At 35.5% G+C, this 18,698-nt stretch overlaps 1 protein-coding gene across 11 annotated transcripts in view; it reads right to left on the reverse strand.

Moving 5' to 3' along the window:
- ALMS1 (ALMS1 centrosome and basal body associated protein) overlaps nt 1-18,698 on the reverse strand; it is a 142,251-nt gene that overhangs the window by 105,391 nt on the left and 18,162 nt on the right. For 4 of the 11 annotated variants that reach the window (XR_014234725.1, XR_014234726.1, XR_014234727.1 and 1 more), the window contains exons 2-6: nt 18,572-18,697; nt 9,343-9,538; nt 5,747-5,864; nt 2,469-4,615; nt 2,213-2,362 (exon numbers count right to left, since the gene is read on the reverse strand). Coding sequence is in view for 5 of the 11 variants with exons in the window: in XM_082356615.1 (XP_082212741.1) it covers nt 2,519-2,587; nt 4,531-4,615; nt 5,747-5,864; nt 9,343-9,538; nt 18,572-18,697 (594 nt within the window). In the remaining 6 variants the exon portion in view is untranslated. The remainder of the gene's footprint in view (nt 1-2,212; nt 2,363-2,468; nt 4,616-5,746; nt 5,865-9,342; nt 9,539-18,571; nt 18,698) is intronic. The other 7 variants (XR_014234730.1, XM_082356615.1, XM_082356614.1 and 4 more) reach the window with 7 other exon arrangements.

Consider the following 18,698-nt stretch of genomic DNA (forward strand, 5'->3'; position numbering starts at 1 on the left):
AAGAGAGCTAAGAGTGAAAGACAATATAGAGAACAGCATCCTCCCTGGACTAAAAACCTACAGTTAAGGGCAAATAAAATTTGAAATTGGGGCTTCCCTGGTGGCACAGTGGTTGAGAATCTGCCTGCCAATGCAGGGGACACGGGTTCAAGCCCTGGTCTGGGAAGATCCCACATGCCGCAGAGCAACTAGGCCCGTGAGCCACAATTACTGAGCCTGCGCGTCTGGAGCCTGTGCTCCGCAACATGAGAGGCCGCGATAATGAGAGGCCCACGCACCACGATGAAGAGTGGCCCCCACTTGCCGCAACTAGAGAAAGCCCTCGCACAGAAACGAAGACCCAACACAGCCATAAATAAATAAATAAATAAATAAACCCCCCCCCAAAAAAAATTGAAATTGTGTAAGAGTTAATCTCAGCACATCACTGTTAACTGAAAATACATCTTCATGTCTTTAAATATATTTTATCTACATGAAAAGTTGACATAAATTACAAAAGTAGCACTATCAAAAAAATCAGAAACTCTCAGTTTAAATATAATTAACACTGCTGTATGTTATATATGAAAGTTGTTAAAAGTAAATCCTAAGAGTTTTCATCATCAGGAAAAAAATTTTTTTCTATTTCTGTAATTTTGTATCCATATGAGACGATGGATGTTCACTAACTTTATTGTGGTCATCATTTCATGATGGATGTGAGTCAAGTCATTACGCTGTATCCCTTAAACTTATACTGTGTTGTATGTCAATTATATCTCAATAAAACTGGAAGAAAAAGGAAAAAAGAAACTAAGTTTAAAATTGATATTTTGTTTCTCATTCTTATTAAAACTAACTTTGACCTTCACTCTTGCCAAAATGATGCAAAATCTTGGCTTTGGTTTCACTGAAGAACAGTTTATGGTATAGTGGTTAAGTATATTGACAAGGTTAGTTTCAAATACTAGTTCCCCTACTTGCAAGTTCCTTAACCCTCTAAATATCAATTGTAAAATGGGGATGATAATAATCCCCAACAATCCTCCCTGATAGGATTGACCAAAGGCCTAAATGAATTGAGGCATGTAAGTAAATCTCTTAGCATATTATTTGAGCACAGCGTGTAAGCTATCATTTTCATCCCCATCGTTATTAAATTGAAAATTAGAATTAAACAATGTCTAGAATGTTGAAGAAAATAAAACTAACCTAACAGTTCTCTATATTAAAATTTTTAAATAAATTCAATAAATTGTAAATAAAAGGAAAAGTTCATCACAAAATCTTTGTTCAGTTTCTCTTTTCAACTACCTGAACCTAAAGGTCAAAATATAATTGCAGGGACTTCCCTGGTGGTCCAGTGGTTGAAACTCTGCGCTCTCAACACAGGGGGCCAGGGTTCGATCCCTGGTCAGGGTATTAGATACCGCATGCCGCAACTAAGACCCAGTGTAGCGAAATAAATAAATAAATATTTTAAAATATAATTGCAACTCAAACTAGCAGCTTTCCAATGACATACTAATCTTATACATGGGAAAATAGGAATGGGAAGGTAACATTAAGTATACCACATATATGACCTAACTGTCTTTAATGACTAACAGAATGTAAGAATATATTATCAGCAAGCGGGACCCAGATTGGAGCTGACAGTATCAGACAAAACCAGATGGGCAATGGGACCAGAGAAACATTAAAGCCAAAAGATCCAAGGATCCAGGTAAATGAAGCCTTGTATGTAAAAGAAAATTTTGACTTCAAGATACCTCTGAAGTTAAAATCTTTCAGGGGTTTCTAAACAAATACTTGAATATGTCAGGGCCTATATACCAAGGCCCGTACATTGAAGGCCAGAGGGGGAAAAAAGCACAACTGAATATCTCCATGAATGAGTCTAATCTTAACACCATCCCAAAGGTTCTTGCTGGCACAATTTGGAAGAGTTAAGATGCCTCAAGATGAAAGGCCTGCAAGCTCCAAAGGATGGTCTTTTCCAAAACACCACAGAAGTCACTAAGTCTCATGGTCTACGAAGCACAAATATTTCTTTTATGCCAACCTCTAACAAATTAATGCAGCATATTCCTGGATATCAGATGAAAACCAGATTAGACATCACAATTTGGTATTAGAGGATATAAACGGCCCTTTACTTTCATCCTCATTTTTCAAATAAAATATTTCTTTCCCTACCGCATAAGAAATGTCAAACAGAAAAACTTACAGGCTCTTCAAAACTGCTCTCTTCCTTAGATGGCAGCTGTACAGTAGATTGCCAGTGCAGGGAGCTGTCACAAATCTCTAGATCATCAAGCAAATTTTCTAAACCTGCTAGCTTAATGCACTCACCAGTCAAGTCACCTTGGTCACGTATCTGGGAAACAGTAAAGAGTAAAAGTAAAAACAAATAACAATACCATTTCCTGAAACAATACTGGAAAAGACCATGTCTCTCCCCAACAATCATTTTATTGTCTCACCTCTCTTTGTAGTTCAACAACTCTTTTCCTGCATACAACAGCATTTTCATCTAGGCTACAGCATTCAGTATCATCATCCAGAGTATAGATGTCAGATTCAGCCTTCCCCTGCAGGCCCTCTACAAAATAGGAGTCATTTTGCATAATTGTATAGACAGTAAAACTGGACTTGGCTCCCACAGGCCGAGGAATTTCACCTTGGTCTGTATCAGCTTTCAGCAATGTCTCTTGGCCAACTGCAATTAATGATGCATCACTGATCACTGGCAAAGCACCTTGTGACTGCATCACATGCCACCAAGTTTGCTGAAAAGCTGCTTCCTACAGCTGCAGATGGACCTTCAATGACGTTACTAGAGTTTCCATTCTTACCCAAAATACAGTTTGAGGAATCTGCAACTTCTTCAAAGGTGTGCTGCTTTAAATCTTGTAAAACCAAAGAATCTGAAGTCCGTATTTTCATTGGATAAATAATGTTTGAAGATCCTAACTTCTCTGCAAGGTCAAGAGCAGAAACAGACTTTATCTTCCCAATGGGAAGAAACGGTTCATTGTCTGTATCATACTGAAATAAAGCCGACTGTGTTTTGCCAAGACCAACAGCCTGTCTGAGAGATTTTTCACTTAAAGAAGATGACGACTTAAGCTCTGGACTAAGAGAAAGTGGCTTAATGAATATTTCCTGAGGAGCACTGGGGAGTGATTTTAAATTAGGATGCCAGTACAGGGAGCTATCACCATCATCTTTTTTATACAACAATGGTTTTGAAGCTGCTGATTCAAACACCCCAGGAGTAGATTGATAGGGTGGATGATTAAGTTTATCAAAGAAAAAGTTTTCATAATAATTTAATAAGGAAAGATCTGGATTTTTTGGTTCACTTTCTTGGCTGTCATTTGTTAAAGATTTATTGATGTCAGTTTGGATTTCATTTACTGTACTCTCTTTCTCAGAAGGTTCAATAGAGGCAATAACTGCCTGAAAGGCTACATTTTCAGTAGCATCAACATTTTTCCCACCAAAAGCAGAAGGTGGCTTTTGGTTTCTTTCTTCTTGAAAACACAGCTGTTCTGATGTCTCATCTGAGTTGGATTTAATAGTGTGAAGAGGACCACCAGAAACCTCCATCTTAGAGGTATCATGCCCCCTGGAGAGTATATGTGCTTCTGGCACTTCTACAGAATTATCAGTAACTACAACATTCTCAATATATTGTATTTCTGAAGATCTGGGATGCACCTCTGAAAATCCTAAAGTATTTCTATTCTCCTTTAGTTCAAAACATTGAGATAATTCTTTCCCCAGATCTTCTTCATTTCTTTTATAACCCTCCAAAGAATCCATCTTTTGTTTCATCTCATTCTCAGCAGGAGCCCTTAAATAAACACTCTCAAAATAATGACTATCAGCTGTCAAGGGAACCTCTCTTCCTCCTCTTTCCAACAAACAATGCAAAAAACAATGTGGCATTTTACTATAAAAACGAGGAGCAACTTCACGTGGAAAAGAAACACAGTCCTTACTGATTAGACATATTTCTGGATGGTGTGAAGCTCCCTGTTTGCTCCATGGCATATCTGAAAAAGGGGCACTAAAATTGTCACTTTCCTTAGGAATTTTATTTTTATCAATTGTGTCAGATGAATCTGAATAAGAATCACGGTCCCTACTGGTTAAATATTTTTCTAACTGTTGTAAAGCTTCCTGTTCCCCATATTGCACATATGAACAAGAAGCATCAAAACTGTCACTTCCTTTAGGAGTTACGTATTCATCACTTGTATCAGATGCAGTTGAAAAAGAAACTTGATCTTTATCAGCTAAATTGGTTTCTGGCTCCTGTATAACTTCTTGTGTCTTCCATGACATATATGAATAAAGAGCATCATAACTATCAGAGTCTTTGGGGGTTTTCAGATCCTCAAGTGTGTCAGGTGAAACAGTCTCTTCTTCAGTCCCTTGTTCAAGAGTTAATAAAGAGCGCTGAGACTCAATAGCTGTACTACCTATAAGTGGGTGCTGAGATACACTAAAGCAACTGTTAACTAAGTTTGAAGCTACCTCTGAGGCTGCCTGGAATAAAGCTTCACTAACTTCCGACGGTCGAGAAAACCATTCAGTGTCTTCAGACTTACCAGGAATTCCCCTGAAAATATATAGTTAAAAATAAATAAATAACACATTAAAAACATTTATTTTTTAAAATACTAACATGAAAAAATACAAAACTGATATGTCACTGAAATCGAGGTTATTTGAAAGTATACTGAAAAACAAAGTCCTAATTTCAAATTCCTTTAGGGTGGCTAATGATTGAACAAAGCAAATTTTTTTAAAACAGAAGGTAAACTACCATCCTATGACCCTGATATTTTCTCAGGCTTCCCTCAAAACAATATTGCCCCAAAAAGTGATTCTTTAAATGAAAATTTCAAACTTTACTATTTAAAATCTGTAATTTATCACCTACCATAATTTAATATTCATTTAACCTGCATTAATTCTTCTACTACTCATTTATTATGCTCTTGAAAACCAATTAAGTGAGCTACTCCCCAAACAAAAGAGTAACCTAATCATTGGTTGACTATTGCATATAGAACACTTTTCATAAAAGTAATTTTAAAGTAATACATAGCACAGGGCAGAGGTTTTTACTCTGTTAACATTTATACTTTTAATTTAAGGCATCTTTTTTATTTCTAAAAGAAGAAAACATATTCTTGGATAATTCCAAATATGCTTTGGAGAATTCAACTTGTCTCTCATTATGACTAAAGGGCATTAATTTGGAGTAACTGTTAATTTCGATGTGTCTATTAGAAAAATCGTGTTAGCTCATATTCGCACCTCCTACGAAGGAGAGATAGCTAGGTTCATTCAATATTGGCTGACAAAAATGACAGTGCCAAACAAGCTAGTGACCATGAAATGAATGCTTTTTACAGAATGGGTGTGGGCTGATGGGCAGCAAAAGGGGAGATTTATAAGGAAGAAAATTAGTGTGCCTTCTAAATTAAAATATGCCTAATATACTAGAATACATTAGAAATTATTTTTAAAGAAACTGAAGTCCCCTGGCTCATTTTTACACATATTACTATGCCAAATTAACATGTATCATGCCTTAATTTAGGGCCTTGTTATCTTCAGTGTGTACTGAGAATATCTAGCTCCCAACCCAAAGTCTCACCTGAAGTCATTAATATTAGTAACAACTTAGAAGAAAAGAAAGAGTAGAAAGGTTACATGCAAACAGAAAAATAAATCATCCTACCTCAGAGGTGCAAAATCTAGTTCACTTTGGTGAAACAAGGAATCAGGCCCAAACTCTTGATCTTTTGTCAAACATGTCAGCAAAGGCAAATCAGGAGAAGCGAAATTGTCTTGTATGACTGCAAAGTTTCAAATATAAAGATGTTGGGAATGCTGAAAATTAATTGTTTAGCTTATATAATATTTTAAAGAACCTAAATATGCTGCCATCTGGAAGTTTCTACAAGCATTAGTATGATAATATAACAGCAGCAGCAGCAAATACCATTTATTAATAGCCTGACAAGATCCAGGCACTTAACATACACTATTTTATTTAATCCTCATAACAACCTTGAAGTATAGGTATTTTTATACCCATCTTATAGATGAGGAAACATGATCATAAATCTTAAAGAATACTAAGTAATTTGTCCACATTCAAATAGCTTAAGTGCCAGAGTGCAATCTGAGCCTAAACACTCTACTTTTTAGCAAGTGCTCCTAACCATTATGAGTGTTTCTTCCTATCTTACATCAAAGTGTGGTCCACAGGCTCCCAGGCATCCCTAAGACACTCTCAGAAGATGCCTGGGGTCAAAATTATATTCAAAGTAATATTAACATATCATTTGCCTTATTCACTCTCATTCCCTCATAAGGATACACTGGAATTTTCCAGAAGCTACATTACCTATGATAAAGCAACATCCTGAATGCAGAAGCAGATTATCAGAACCCACCTGTCTTCTATTAAGTCAGACATTACAGTTTTTTCTTTTTTAAGTAAAACAACGCTAGTCTTCTAAATATTTTTGGTTTGGAAAATAGTTATTTTTCTAAAAAACTAGATAATTTATGTTAACATGCAATGGAGTTGTTACTTTTTAATGAGTTGATAAATATTTTTTAAATTTCTCAGTTTTAATAATTTCTAATATGGGAAAATATCAATAATCCACATCAACAAAAGCTCTCAGTAATTTTAAAGTGTGTCAAGGAAATCCTGTGAACAAAAAGTTTGAGAACTGCTAATTTAAAGGAAAAAAAATTCTTCTGAATTCCTGAATGCCACCTTAAGTAAGGTTTATTATAATGTCCTTAAATATGTACAACTAGGTATAAACTCCTTATTCCTTATAGTATTTCTACAACTATAAAACCAAAAATTAAATTTTAATAGAAACAAAACTATAAAACCAACAGCATTCTATTTCATATTAATTTAACTAGATTGGTGATGTTTTGCTAAAACTGAATTGTTCTTTCAATATGAAGGTAATACTGTTGCTACAGTATACTTTCTTGATTTCAAGAAATCTATAATCTATAATCTATAATAAATAATAATAAATAAATATATATATATATATATATATAATAAATAAATCTATAATAAATACTGCATACCTTCCCTATCATAACTGTCACACTCTTGTTTTAATCTTTGGTCTGTCTGCTTCCCACCTAGATTATCAACTCCGTGTCTGCATTATTCACAGCTGTACCCTCAATGCCTAGCAAAGTACCAGCTACACTTAGTAGGCACTCAAAATACAATTATTTATTTACTGAATGGATTAATTAAAAATGAGAAACTGAAAGATAACGATAACCTTTACCACCAAGGACTAATCGGTATGGTTCCTCTTTGGCTACAGACTCAGTCTTAAACCTTCATAACAGAAATCTTTACCCCTCTAAGAATCATGAAGATTTTTTAACAAAGACCCCACATTTCCTCATATTTGGGCAACTGCTGATGGCCTGGATCACTCTTTTTTGAGATACCTAACTGTTCTGGCACCAGTCATCATCATGACATTTGCCATTGGTGAGATACACACTAGAATGACTGGATTCAAGCATAACAAAAAAGCAATGATGAAATTTCCTCTGGCCATCAGATTCTGGGATCTGATCTAATGATTAAAATGTTCTACTTTATGTATGGTAAATGAGAAGCTGGAGTTATAAAACTTTACATTAGAAAATACTTTAGAAGCCATGTAGCACGATGATTCTCCAACCCAATGCTGAAACTATTCTATTAGAGAACTTTGCTTGACATTTTGCTATGACATAATGCTCACTTTTTTTTTGTTATATAGCCTTTCCATTATTAAATGGCTCTATTAGAAAGTTCTTTCTTGTATCAAGTTGAAAACAGCCTCCCTATAAGCTACGTAGTCTCATTTTAACCTCTACACTAGGAATTAGCAAACATTTTCTATAAAAGGTCAGCTAGTAAATATTTTAGGCTTTGTTGATCACACATGGTATCTCTATCCCATATACTTCTTTTGTTTTTACAATCCTTTAAAAATGCTAAAACCTTTTCTAGCTCACAAAATCAGGCCTTAGCCTATGGCTAGTAGTTTGCAGACTCCTGCTCTAGACCACTATCCAACTCATCCCATGTTACTATTATTTTCCTTTTAATGTATTGTCTTCCCAAAAGAGGAAGTAGCTTTCATCTATATATCCCTAGCATCCAACACACAATAGGCACTTAGATATTTGTTAAGTAAATGAATAAATGAAAAATACGTTGCTTCCTCTTTAGCATGACAGCCCTTCAAATACCTGATCATAGCAAAATCTTCCCTTTCATCTACTATCATAGTAATCTCCTCCCACAAGGGAACTCTAATGTTAACATCTTTCTTAAAATATAAAACTAAAATTGACTTTGATGATCTACATCACTGAATATATTGGCCCTAGTATTTTTACTTGGATAGTATTTGCTTGTATTTGAAAGGAACTTGTTGAATTAACTCCTAATTCTTGCTCCTCTACAAAACTCTGATAAGACAGCTCCATGGTTGAATCCCACTCCCTTGACAAAAGTTAATTGTAAAATATGTGGTTGTTGCATTTTCTTCAATTTTTGAAAATAAAAATCTGAAGAAAATGGAAGGAAAAACCAAAGAATATTTGTCTGAATTATGATTTAGGCATGAAAAAACTGAAATTACCATATTGGCTAAGCATTCTTATATATGTGCAACAATCCAAAGTAGTGATAATACAATTCTACCTCCTACCTTGATGATTTGAAAAGTACTTAAAGTTCATCTTTTGTAAAGAGCTAATAAATCAGTTCCATATTAAACAGAGGAAAGCAGGAAGCTCTACCTCAGACAAGTCATTTAACCTCTTTATCTCAATGTTTGGGTCTGAAAACTTAGGATAATAATATATGTCTTAACTAATTTTAAGAATCTAATGAGCTTAAGCATGAACATTTGTTTTTTGTTTTTTATACATCATGGAGCCTCCACTGCTGAGAGAAGTAGTCAAAGGATAATATATGGTTTACCCCAAGAAAAACTCCACAAATTCAGGACTAAGGAGGCATACCCACTAGAGGAAGTTACCACCTTTTTGCCTTCTGAGAGCAACAGAGGGAGATAAAATGAGGAGCAACTGCACATTTAAATATAACTAGACCAGCTGGCCAGTGTGGAAAACCAGAAATAAGCTAATACCTTTGAGTACAGTTCTACAGAGCTCCTCAACTCAAGAAAGGATTTAGATGCAAGATTTGCAGTCTCCCATAAGTATTTTACAAATGTGAGGTATTACTACGAGTTAAAAATAAAGAGGCATTACCTAGCAATGGAGAACATAAGAGATCTCTGTTCGACTCCTTTACTTGATTTTCTGATTGGATCAATATACCTTCCTCCAGAGAGGGGAAGTCTGTCACTTCAGTCCCTTTCTCTCTCACATTAAACCTGGTCTGGGTTGTATCCAAGGTGTGGGAAGAGTCCATTTCTTGAGGAAGATAATGCCAAGATTCTGTTCTCTAAAACAATAATTTTGAAGGAAAATATGCTAAATCATTAACTGAGTTACCATACATATTAACATTTAGATTAAAACATCCATTCACGTAGCATACAGCTTCTTATTTCACAACATTCCCATCAAAATTTGTAAAAAGTAAAGCTGTTCTTTCTGTGTTTTTCACAGTATTAATAACATTTTTATCTTTTCCCATTATTACCCATCTTTTAACGTGTTGAATCACTGGCATTTCTGCTATTCTTTAATAGTTACTTCTCATCATTAAAACAATAAATTTGGTTCTTCATGATGAAATCTTACAATTTGATAATAATAAAACTGAAAAAAAACTTCCAAACCTAAAACTACGATATTCTCTACATGTGACCACTTTACTGAATTCTTACTTGCTATACTAGTTTCTAGCGGACTTCTCGGTGCAAAACATCATATGGTTCATGCGTAGTGAGTGGTTCATTTGTCTCTTTCAAATATTTACTCTTATATTAGTGGCATGATTCAGAAAAATGTTTCTCAAAGTATCTATAGGAAGGATCAGTTTTTCCTACTTCCAATTCATTACAGACTGACATTTTATTAAAATACTAATAAAAATTAACAGGTAACAAGTAAAGAAAAATAATAAACTAATTTTAAAAACTAGTAAAAATAACTAGGAAAATGAAATTGAAAAGATATATAAGCCCAAAATACAAAACACAAGTCTAAGTATCTGATTTCTAGTTCTAAAGAACATCAAATTGCTATAAAAGTTTCTAAACACTTCTTCTTAATTCTTGTACTTATCTCTTGACAGTAACAAGCAATTCATGTCCTGGCACCAATCCACAGACCACACTAGGTAGCAATGTTGAAATAAAGTTGAATTAAATACTAATGGTAAGCAGTTTTTAAACACATTTTCTTTTTAAATTTGGTATTACTTAATAGTTAAGAATATTCATCCTATCATGCTATTATTCTTTTATTTTCATTTTAAATTAATTTGATTAGGAATGAGTACTAAATTTGATCAAACTACATTATAGCATCTTTTTTTCCCCAATTACATCTGATAAAATACAGCAATAAATTTCTTCATATTGCAACAACTTCACATTTCTTACTTGGTAGTGGTAGATTAGACCTTAATCATATTTGCTAGCACAGTCTTTAACATTTTCACTCATAAGATTAATCAGTATTGTAGAATGCTTCTTTTGTTTTCTAACCTTGTTCTATATTTTTTTAATACAAGGAAATTTGATTTTCCTTAAAAATATAAAAGATTTCACCAGTGAATCCATTAGATCCAGAAACCTTTTTGATAGCTGGTACTATTATAACATTCTTGATTTCTTCCTAGTTCTAATCCAACTCTATAAGCTTTGATAGGTTTGTATTAAGTCTATTTCATTAAGGTTTTTTTTTTTTCTTGACTGGATCTACTAGGAATGTACATATTTTGCCTTGAATTTAACAATTCTATTTTCTAACTTAATTATTTCTGTTTTTCTCTTTGCCATGTTTCCTCTACTTGCAGTTTTTCATTATTTATATAAAATTTTTTGTTAAATGAATTCATTTGATTTACATTTATTTGTTTAAATAAAAAGATGAGACATTATATTGATGGCAATCAACATGCTTAGATATATAATGTACTGATTTGCATTATTTTGTAGTCTATTACTCTTCTTCCTTAACCAACTCAAATTTTTTTAGGAGAATATATTTTTTTTCATTACCAAATGACCCACCCATAAAAATATGTTGTACTACAATTTAGAAAGATTTCACAATTTCAACAAGACTTTTTTCTTTAAAGGATTATTTCCAGTATTTAAAATTCACCAACCAAATGCTCTTACAGTAAGTTAAAAAAAAAAAAAGATACACAACTATCCACTACCTAATATCAGTTATATAAATAGATACAGAGAAAAATATTGGAGTGAATATTCTAAAATATTAACACTATTCATCTATGGCTTATGGGATTATAGACCTTTGACATTCCAAAGTATATCAATCCCATCTATGTCAGATAAATTAGTCAAATCCTTAACATCAAACATTGCTACTGGAAACATGCTTTTTACATTTTTAATACTTGAAAATAAAAGGAATACGAGAATGATTATTTTAATTTTTTTCTTTTGAGAGCACTCTATTCAATAGGGGATAGTGGGTCAAATGAATGGGTTTTAAAGCAAGGGAATTCCAGTCATCTTGTGACTCTCACTACAGCAAAATCTCGGGTCCCCAACTCATCTCTTAGCCCCTTTGACTAGGGTTTGAGCCTCATTCCATAGTTTATTCCTCACTACTGATGAGAGACGTATCCATGTGTTCTCCTGCCCATCCTTTGACCTCCACAGATCACTTACTTAACTCTAGCTCTTCAACGGCAATAATTTTGTAACCTTATGAAGACAACTATCCTGTCACATTTACACTTTTCATAATTCCTTTCTTACCTGTATTTCCCTCTTTACCACTCTGAGAGTTCATAATCATCCTTATAATCACTACCTTGCAAACATCTCTTCTTTCTTACCCTTTTCCCCCACTATCCTATTTGCCTGGCAAAAGCTCAGTTCTGGTTGAACCTTCTGCTTGTCTTAATCCAAGCAGCAGCACACTGCTGAAGAAAGCACACACCTACACTAGTTTTCCTTTAGACTGATGACATTAAACCTCAAGGGCACTCAGCCCTGCCTGGAAATTCTACTCTATTTTCCGGGTAACTTGATTGGCTAAAATGATTACTTCATACTTTCTCTCCTCAGAACTACTGAACCCTCCTTCCTCATTTTTCAACTGATGACCTCATTTCCTACTTTAGTAAGCGAAGAACAGGAGATGGACCTTCCTTATCTTCCTAGCACAAGATCTACAACCCCATTACCTAACCCAGATTTTCATCTTGTGATTTAAAAAAAGTCTTACTACCTATCAAAGACCTTCCCACCTCATTCCATTTATTTTCAATGATTTCTTTCCTATATGTGATTCTCCCATTTTCCTTCATGCATCTTCCCTTTCTACTGAATCATTCCTCTCTCCATGTAAACATGCTCTTATAATTTCCCCTCATAAAATAAAATTTTTAAAAATCTGTTGACCATTCTTTTCTTTCTGCTTATTTTGTTGCTATGATTCTGAGTGTTATACTTTTTCAACCAATATAAAAAGGGCCTCAAATCTCTAAATATTTTTTGACAGATGTGAAGAGGGATGACAAATAAACAACAGAATAAATACAAACAAATTTTGAGGGAGAAGTAAAGGTTGGAGATACAAACTTGGGATTTTTAAGTACACAGGCATATTTAAAGCCCTAGATCGAGATGAGAACCAAAACATTCCAACATTTCAAGCAGAAGTTAAAAACTCAAATGTGTATAGGTACAGGGAGGTGAAAGAAATGAGTAAACCTGCCTGATATTAGAGAGTAATGGGACCTGTGGCCAACTATGCACTGCATGCACACTTTAAAGTATTCTGTTTAAAAGTTTTTAAAACACTGTGCCCCCCCATTTTTTTTTTCCTGCAAACCACATTTGAGCCATATGCAGGTCCACAGCTTGCAACCTCTGATTTTAAGGTTTAACAGGGGACGATAAAGCAGCAAAGGAAACTGAGAAAGAATAGCCAGAGGAGTAGAAAGAAAACCAGGAGAAGCCGAGAAAGGAAATAATTTTAAGAAGTTAAGCATTGGTTAAGAATATGAAATGCTATTTATTGCATCTAAGATGAGGACAGAAAAGTGCTTACTGTATTCAGCTACACAAATTTGTTCGTGACACTTGCTTTCACAGAAGTGAGGTCAGAACGCAAGAAGATCAAATAGAAGAATAAGTAGATCCTAGCCAGTAGATAAGGCATATATATCAAAAAGGAAAAAGGAAAAAAAAATACAATGGATATGATTGTCTATACATTAAAAAGTCCTAAAGAATCTACAAAAGAACTATACTAGAACTAGTAAATGAGATTAGCAAGGTCATAGGATACTAGGTCAATATAGAAAGTCAATTATATTCCTATATAATTGTGATGAACAGTAGGAATTGAAATTTTTTTAACATTTCAGTAAGTCTAATACAAACATGTATTAAGTTTGGTACACTGAAGGCAACAAAACACTGATGAAGAAATTAGCGATCTAAATAAAACTGTAAGAACTGTTGTGTCTATGAATTAGAGAACTCAATATTGTTAAGATGTCAATTCTCTTCAAATTCATTTATAGACTCAAGGCAATTTGAATCAAAATTCCAGCAGACTTTTTAAATAGAAATTGACAAACTGATTCTAAAATTTACATGGAAATTCAAAGAATCTAGCATAAACAAAACCATTTTTAAAAAGAAAAACAAAGTGGGAGAACTCACACTATCTGATTTCAAGACAGTACAGTAATTAAAAGCACAGTATTAGCATGATGATAGAGATATAAATCAATGGAATAGAGAGTCCAGAAATAGACCCACACAAAGATGCCAAGGGAAAAGGGAGTATTTTCAGCAAATGGTGTTGGAATAACAATTAGATATTCATATGTAAGAAAAAGAAGCTGGACCCCTACTTCACACCATAATCAAAAACCAACTCAAAACAGATTTAGATATGTGAAACTTAAAACTATAAAACTTCAAAAACTCGTTCTCAACTGGGCAAGATTTTGACACCCTCCTCTCCCCTCAACCATGATACATTTGGCAATGTTTGGAGACATTTTTGACGCTTACCAACATGGGGCAGTATTATTGATATCTAGTGGGAAGAGGCCAAGGATGCTGCTAAACATCTTACAATACACAGGACAGTCCTGTAAAATAAAGAATTATCTAGCCCAAATATCAAAAGCACCAAGGCTGAGAAACCCTGTTCTGGAAAAAAATATAGGAGAAAATCTTTGTGATCTAGGATTAGGTCAAAATTTACCAGGTTAGACATAAGAAGTAAAAACCATAAAAAAAAAAAAAATCAATAAACCAACTTCAACTTCATCAAAATTAAAACTTCTACTCTTCAAAAAACAAATAGGACAATTCAAAGAAAAACCATAGACTGGGAGAAAATATTTGCAAAACACATAAAGGACTTACATCTAGAATATATAAAGAACTCTCAAAACTCAACAAATGGAACAAATCACCCATAAAAAATGGGGAAGAGATTTAAACCAACCCCTTCACTAAAGAAGAAACATGGATGGCAAATAAGTACACAAAAAGATGCACATTATCATTAGTAAAATGCATATTAAAACCACAATGAGACACCACAACATACCTAGAATGACTAAAAATTTTAAAACAAAAACAAAAAAAACCTGACAATACCAAGAGCTGACAAGGATGCAAAGCAACTAGAACTCCTATACATTGTGGGGAATGCAAAATGGTACAGGCACTTCAGAAAACAGTTTGGCACTTTCTTATAATGTTAAACGTACAGTTACCGTATCAGCCAGCAATCCCATTCCTAGGTATTTACCCAAGAGAAGTGAAACCAGCTGTCTACCTAAAAACCTGTACATAAGTGGAATACTACTCAGAAATAAATTTTAAAGAGCTACTGATTTATGCAACAACATGGATGAACCTCAAAAGCATGTGCCAAGTGAAAGAAGCCAGATTCAAAAATCTACACATGGGACTTCCCTGGTGGCGCAGTGGTTAAGAACCCGCCTGCCGCTGCAGTGGGCGCGGGTTTGAGCCCTGGTCCGGGAAGATCCCACATGTCACAGAGCAACAAAGCCCATGCGCCACAACTACCAAGCCTGCGCTCTAGAGCCCGCGTGCCACAACTACTGAAGCCCGCACGCCTAGAGCCCGTGCTCCACAACAAGAGAAGCCACCACAAGGAGAAGCCCACGCACCGCACAGAAGAGTAGCCCCCACTTGCCGCAACTAGAGAAAGCCCGCGTGCAGCAACAAAGACCCAATGCAGCCAAAAATAAATTAATTAATTAATTTTTTAAAAAAATCTACACACAATTCTGAAAGGCAAAACTATAGAGACAGAAATGAGATTAGCGGTTGCCAGGGACTAAGCAGGGGGTTCAGTCATCTCACTGACTGCAAAGAGGCACAAGGAAACTTTTTGGGGGTGATGGCAATCAAATGTGTAGTAGTTATATAACTGTATATATTTGTCAAAGCTCATCAAACTGTACACCTAAAAGAGTTAATTTTGCTGTATTTAAATTATACCTCAATAAACCTGACTTTTTAAAAAAATGAGGATAAGATATCAGAAAACAGAGACCAAAAACTCTTGAAAATTTCACTTAACAGGGAGCAGAAATATTAAATGGGGCAGTAGCTGGAGGGAAGAAAGGATGAGACATTTGTACTTAAGTTGCTGGAGCTGATAAGGTCTAGACTGTGACCACGGGGTAAGCAGGGATAGGAGAAGGTTGGGAGGAGTGGAGGAAAAAAATCTCTGCACATTAGATCAAAGATCCAAGAGTTTCAGACACTGGATGGGTAATGTAAGCTGAAGTGAAAGAAACTAAAAGAAGACAGTGTAGCAAGAGCTATAGTTTTCAATGAATAAAAAAAGTTAACTTGGATGACAGCAACAAGGATGAATGAGCAGAATAACCAGAAGGAGAAAAGAGGGGAGAGAATTAGGAAGTGGTATAATCCTCCAGTTCTTCTGAGGAACCCAGGAACCCAGGCATAAAGGCAGAAATGAAGAGCTACAGGATCTATCCATGGTTTATATTTTATAAAACAAGGATCAAAAAAAGGGAAGATATCCATTTTTGGACTGTGCTCTACCATAAACATGCCCTCAGAGAATATTAAACTATTTAGGAATATACCTCTGTATTCGTTTCCTAAAGCTGCCATAATGAACTTACACAAAGTGGAGGGCTTAAAACAACAGAAATGTATTCTCTCACAGTTCTGGAGGCTAGAAGTCTGAAATCAAGGTGTTGACAGGGCCATGCTCCATCCAAAGCCTCTAGGGGAGGATCCTTCTTACCTCTTCCTCCTTCTCGCAGCCCCAGGCATTTCTTGGCTTATGGCAGTATAACTCTGCCTCTGTCTTCACATGGCAGACCTCTTCCTGTGTGTCTCTCTCTTACAAGGACACCAGTCATATTGGATTAAGGGCCCACCCTAAATCCAGTATGATCTCTTCTTAACTTAAATAGTTCTATCTGCCATCACTATATTTCCAAATAAGGTCACATTCTGAGGTACTGCAGATTGGGACTTCAACACATCATTTTGGGGGACACAATTCAACCCATAACAATCCCCCTTCCATTTAATGATCACAGAGTACCGTGCTTTTTCTGGTCAGGGTTTCTCTTAACCCTTTTCACTTGGCGACAGTAAATCTCCTTCCTCCATACCTTGCATTTAATGGATAATAAATGCAATTTAGGGGAAATTGAAGGTACTAGAAGAAATCTGATACCCAAGTTATTAGATAATCAACCTTAAATATTTAATCATTATGAGTAAGGACACATTTTTTTCTCCAACAAACATATATGAGGCTTTTTCCCATCTGCTCACAATTTTTTCCATTTCTAAGTTTATTACTATGTTCTAGATCAGTGGTTCCCAAAGTGTGGTCCAAAGATCCCTGGGGGTCACTGACACCCTTTCAGAGAACTTAAGTGGGCCTCCCTTTTCTAACTACATATCTATGTAAGGTCAGATTTTCTTCACATAATTCAACCAAAACAATATATCCCAATGGACTAAATGCAGAAGCAAATCTGAGAATTCAGTTATGATGGTTAACTTTATGTGTCAACTTGGCTGTGTCACAGGGTGCCCAGATATTTGGTTAAACATCTGGGTGTGTCTGTGAGGGTGTGTCTGGATGAGATTAACATCTGATCCACAGACTTAGTGAAGGAGACTGCCCTCCTTAAGGTGGGCAGGCCTCATCCAACCCACTGAAGGCCTGAATAGAACAAAAGGCTGAGCAAAAGATAATTTGCCCTCTCTGCCTGATGGTCTTCAAGCTGGGACATCAGTCTTCTGCTTCGGACTTGGACCTGGAGTGGAACTTACACCATCAGCTCCCCTGGTCCTCGGACCTCTAGGCTTGGGCTAGAACACACACCATCAGTCAGCTCCTGGTTCTCGGGCCTTCAGGTTCAGACTGGCACTATACTATCAGCTCTCCTGGATCCCCAGGTTACAGATCTTGGGAATTCTCAGCCTCCATAATCACATGAACCAATTCCTTATTTTACATACATATATATATTTGTATATACCTATTTATGTACGTATATGTTTCCTATTTCTGGAGAACCCTGCCTAATACACCAACTGTCTTCTAGTAAGCCTGACATTAAAGAGATATGCAAAACTGTAAAACAATGCCACCCTTCCAACTAATTTTTTTTTTGTTTTGGAAAATAGCCATTTTTCATTTTAAAATATATTTGTATGTTAATATGTAATGGGTTTGTTATTTTTTTTAATTTATTTATTTATTTATTTTTGGCTGTGCTGGGTCTTCGTTTCTGTGCGAGGGCTTTCTCCAGTTGCGGCGAGCGGGGGCCACTCTTCATCGCGGTGCGCGGGCCTCTCACTGTCGCGGCCTCTCCCGTTGCGGAGCACAGGCTCCAGACGCGCAGGCTCAGTAGTTGTGGCTCACGGGCCTAGCCGCTCCGCGGCATGTGGGATCTTCCCGGACTGGGGCACGAACCCGTGTCCCCTGCATTGGCAGGCAGATTCTTAACCACTGCGCCACCAGGGAAGCCCAGTTTGTTATTTTTAAATAAATATTTTTTAAACGTTTTAATTTTTTTGTAACCTAAATACTGATACAGATAACCCTTATAAACAAAAGCTCTTTAAAATACTTCTGAAAAATGTGAAGGAGTCCTGAGACCAAAAAAAAAAAGTAAACTGCTGTTCTACATAATTAAGGCTGCCAAAGATCTATCAGAAAAATGGAATATTAAAGTAATTCACCTCTTTCCATTCTTCATAGCTAAATCAGAATTTCTCATGCTGCTTACCAAAAGATAGTTTGCCAGTTACACAAGACATACCTGATCATCCCCAGAACCCCATTGAGCTGTTTTTTCCAAAGAGACCACATTAGTATCAGGAATCTGTATTCCACTATTGTTTTGATATAATGGCTGTTGCCATACATGACAGGTCAATGGAACAACC

The sequence above is a fragment of the Balaenoptera borealis genome, assembly GCF_965194805.1.
Source record: "Balaenoptera borealis genome assembly, chromosome: 15".
NCBI lineage: Eukaryota > Metazoa > Chordata > Mammalia > Artiodactyla > Balaenopteridae > Balaenoptera > Balaenoptera borealis.